We start from the raw sequence: 4,038 nt of genomic DNA, 5'->3' as shown, positions 1-4,038 counted from the left end.
TAACCTTTACCAGTAGCGGGATGAAAAACATCTGACCCTGTATCAGTGTATAACAGCTGTTTCTACCTACGGTGCATAAATGAGGGTTACAAGTGAGAGTAGCTTAGATAGGTCTCCTGTGACCAAAGGGCCGGTGCTGGAAGGCTGTAACTGCACTTTGGCTCCATCTGGTTGGCAAACAGAGGAGTGGGTCACTGCGATGGATCAAAGAGTGAATGAACATTTCAAGGTAATGAAGCTTGGGAAGCATGAGAAGGTCAAATCCCTTTTATTAAATATTCCTAAAAATCAAGGGGTTTATTTAATGAATTGTATGACAGGAAAACATACATACTGTGGTTTCAAGTTAAAGGGGCAATCCGCAGTTGAAACAATAACAAAGCGCCACTGTTTTGGTAAAAAGCTGACGGATGAGGCGGAGGAGAAACGTAACTACTCTCAAATTCAAAGAAAGTGCTATGAATGCAAGGACTGACGTTCCATGATATTAAAACGATAGTTTTAACCGTGTTTTGAGGCTATAGAGTGTTTACATTTGCTTTGTTTTACGAGCATTGGAGTCAAACAAACGTCTAAATGCCTCGAACCCCATCAGAAGCCGAAGTATAAGTAATATTCTTCAAGAATCAATGGGTGCATATCCTTCACTTATTTGTAAGGTAAAAAAGTATGTACCAACTGCAGATTGTCCCTTTAAAACATTCACATACCTGTGTTTTAGTTTAGTTCATTCTTTCAGCATTATTACAAGTTCTTAAAAACAGTTTTCATTAAAAACGGAATAAATGTTTCTGTTACAAGAAAAAAACATCAATAGCTGGAGATTTTAATGGGCTCCACTGCGCATCTGAGGCCACAGGTGAGATGGTACATGAGGATGTGTCTGAATGCCTTGTCTCTCAGGCCGTAGATCAGAGGACTCAGACACCTGGGCAGGATAATCAGGATGATAAACACAATATACTCAATCTGTGTGGCTTTGTCCATTGCTCTGGATTTCAAGGCTGACACTATAGTAGGAACCAGGGTGGAGGAGAGACTCAGGCCTAGCTGGATCAGGTGCAGGAGAACCGTGTTACGAGCCTTGCTGTTTATGTCCTTGTCTGCGGAGGCCGACTTGGCTACCATCATCATAGCGATGTAGGAGTATATGATGATCAAACCGACGGTCGTGAAGACGATGCTGATGAACACGTTGTCTACCTGGTTGTGAATCTTCAGGTGGAAAAGCTCGCTGGTAGAGCAGAATTGCTGCATGGACTGGTCCAGGGGCATGGACTCGAGAACCAGCAGCATGACAAGCTTAATGATAGTGTTTAGGGAACACAGGATCCACACCACAGCAATGACCACGCCTGTAGTCCTGGGGGTGACAATGGAGGCATGCCTCAGAGGATAACAGATAGCCACGTACCTGGAAAGGATCATTTTTATTGAGTACCAAATATAGGCCCTGGTCAAAAGTAGTACACTATTTAACCTTTATTTAACCCTTGAGGTTAGAAACCTCTTTTGCCTGGGGACTAAATAGGGGAAAGGGTATAAGCAAACATACCTCTCTAGCGACATCACAGACAGGTTGAGAGGGGAAACAGCGCTGGTGAAAATGGCCACCAACACAATCACAACACATATATATCGGATCACAAACAACCCAGCGACGGCTAATATGTACAGCAGTTGGCTGGTCAGCAGTAGGATGGTGTCGGCGAAGAGGAGGTTACCTACCGGAAATGAACACGTTAAACATTTGTTGGGAATACAATAATTACACAATAACAGATTGTATTTTAACACAACTTGAATTGTAATGCATTCTACCCCATATTTGCTTTCACAAATACACGAAAAGCTAGTTTGGAGTGCATTTAGAGCTTCTAAAGACCTCAATACCAAATGAATTGGGAACAGGTTATCGTGTAACAAGCCACAGGCCATGGAAGATTTCAAATGGAATGTATGACCTGATTGGGCTTAGCAGTACTGCTGAAGCATCTGCACACTTCTACAGAGGCGGCTTAGGTTCAGATCTGGCCTACTGCCCCTTGACACAACCTGTGTCTTTCCCCACTGTCATCCTCTCTCAACATCTGTTCAATACTCTTGTATAAAACTTCCGGTAGCCAGGTTTACCAAACAAGATGTAGCGTGAGGTCTCTCTGAACATGGGCTTGCTCTTCAGACTGTACAGCATGATAGTGTTGATGTAGAGGAAGAGGAGACATGGAGACACAGACAGGAAGCCCATGAACGTCCTTATGGGCACTGCCAACCTCTGATTGGTCAACGAAACGTTGTTGGACAGGAGCTGGAATGGGGGTGTTGTATTGGACATGTTTCAGACGCATCTGTAGAGACAAAAATACTTTAAACAAAAATATTTATATTACATGTACAGTGAGGTCTGTACAAATATTTGGACAGTGACACATTTTTTTGTTTGTTTTGGCTTTGTACTCTAGCACTTGGTAGCGCAGCGGTCTAAGGCACTGCATCTCAGTGCTAGAGGTGTCACCACAGACCCTGGTTTGATTCCAGGCTGTCCCATAGGGTGGCGCACAATTGGCCCAGCATCATCTGGGTTTGGCTAGTTTAGGCCGTCATTGTAAATAAGAATTTGTTCTTAACTGACCTGCCTAGTTAAGTAAAGGATAAATAAAAAGTCCATATCAGATGAACCTTTCAGAAATTACAGTAATTTTTGAACATAGTCTCCTCCCTTTTAAGGAACCAAAAGAATTGGGACCATTTCACTTATACGTGTATTAAAGTTGTCAAAATGTTGTTTTTGGTCCCATATTCCTAGCACGCAATGACTAAATCAAGCTTGTGACTCTACAAACTTATTGGATGCATTTGCAGTTGGTTGTGTATCAGATGATCTATGTCCAATAGAAATTAAATGGCAAACAATGTATTGTGTTATTTTGGAGTCACTTTTACCGTAAATATGAATAGAATATGTTTCTGTACAATTCGACATTATGAACATGAATGAAAATACTCTCAAATTAAGCTGACAGTCTGCGCTTATAGTCATTGTATAATGTCAAAGTGCTGGAGTACAGAGCCAAAACAAAAACATCATTGTCACAGTCCAAATGCTCTTGGACTTCACTGTATCTGTAATACAGTATATTGCTTATACAGTCTGGAACGGTGGTGTTGTATTGGATATGTCTCTGTCGCATCATTCTGTAGAGACAAACATACAGCCATTATTGTAATATATCTATAATATATTTCCTTCAGCCCTGGACAGGTCTGTAATGGTGGTGTTGTATTGGACATGTCTCTGTCGAATACATTAGGACAAACATGCATTCATTATACCTCTATGAGAAACATTGACAGGTTGGTCCCAGATCTCTTTGTGCTATATAACCAAATCCTAAGGTCGTTGTCAATTTCAAACAACAGCTCTGGGAGCAGACTAGCCTATTGCCTGCCCTGTACAGACCCCCATAGGATCAAATCAAACATGCAATATGATAACAATCAAACTCAATTCAAACTGCTATAAATGCAATGCTTATTATGCTAATTGAAAAGCAAAAACAATTGAACACAGCAAAGACAAAGAATAAAATAAAAATATTACAGAATCCCACAACTGTTTCCTTCTGTAGCTTTTCAGTCACAATTCAGTTCACATTGAAGGCAGAGGAATCACCCACAGGAGATCTCCTGAAGTAATTTCAAAGCAGAAATACTCACTGTCAGTTCAGTCACCGTCTGAGGCTCTGTAGGTCTGTGCCCAAGGTGTGTGGGGTTCACCTCTTGTCCACCTCTTATAAGATATATATCGACAGCTCACTCTACATCACACCATCACATGTGCCGGTCCTGTAGCCAATAACAGAATAGCATGAGGTCTAATCGACCAATGTCTTTATTAAATGTGGACTCTAAAATAGTCGCTAAATTATTGGTGAATCATCAAGAAACGGTTGCATGCTGTAGTCTGGTCCTGTGGTGGTGCTGCCAGTCCAGCCAATCAGGATCAGGATCCAGAGAGGAACACAAACTGTTAGCCTA

At 41.6% G+C, this 4,038-nt stretch overlaps 1 protein-coding gene across 2 annotated transcripts; it reads right to left on the bottom strand.

The window, feature by feature from the left end:
• Positions 1-252: 252 nt before the first annotated feature.
• On the bottom strand, positions 253-3,772 carry LOC115106233 (odorant receptor 131-2-like). 2 transcript variants are annotated; one of them, XM_029628795.2, is made up of 4 exons: positions 3,718-3,772; positions 2,134-2,348; positions 1,556-1,724; positions 253-1,414 (listed from the first exon to the last, which is right to left on the bottom strand). In XM_029628795.2, the coding sequence occupies exons 2-4, from the start codon at positions 2,333-2,335 to the stop codon at positions 811-813; spliced, it is 975 nt and encodes a 324-aa protein (XP_029484655.1). In that variant the 5' UTR covers positions 2,336-2,348; positions 3,718-3,772; the 3' UTR covers positions 253-810. The 2 variants fall into 2 exon arrangements, with proteins under 2 accessions (XP_029484655.1, XP_029484656.1); XM_029628796.2 differs by having other exon boundaries at positions 253-1,363.
• Positions 3,773-4,038: the final 266 nt, after the last annotated feature.

The sequence above is a fragment of the Oncorhynchus nerka genome, linkage group LG23, assembly GCF_034236695.1.
Source record: "Oncorhynchus nerka isolate Pitt River linkage group LG23, Oner_Uvic_2.0, whole genome shotgun sequence".
Taxonomy (NCBI): Eukaryota; Metazoa; Chordata; class Actinopteri; order Salmoniformes; family Salmonidae; genus Oncorhynchus; species Oncorhynchus nerka.
The sequence above is the reverse complement of the archived record's forward strand: the minus strand, read 5'-3'. Positions and strand labels throughout refer to the sequence as shown.

What these genes read in the sequence shown, in the direction of transcription:
- LOC115106233 (XM_029628795.2), bottom strand. Translation starts at nt 2,335, where the DNA reads ATGTCCAATACAACACCCCCATTCCAGCTCCTGTCCAACAACGTTTCG. An exon ending in CTCACGCTACATCTTGTTTG is followed by an intron (nt 1,725 to 2,133) that starts GTAAACCTGGCT and finishes CATTTCCGGTAG; the next exon opens with GTAACCTCCTCTTCGCCGAC. An exon ending in TCTGTGATGTCGCTAGAGAG is followed by an intron (nt 1,415 to 1,555) that starts GTATGTTTGCTT and finishes GATCCTTTCCAG; the next exon opens with GTACGTGGCTATCTGTTATC.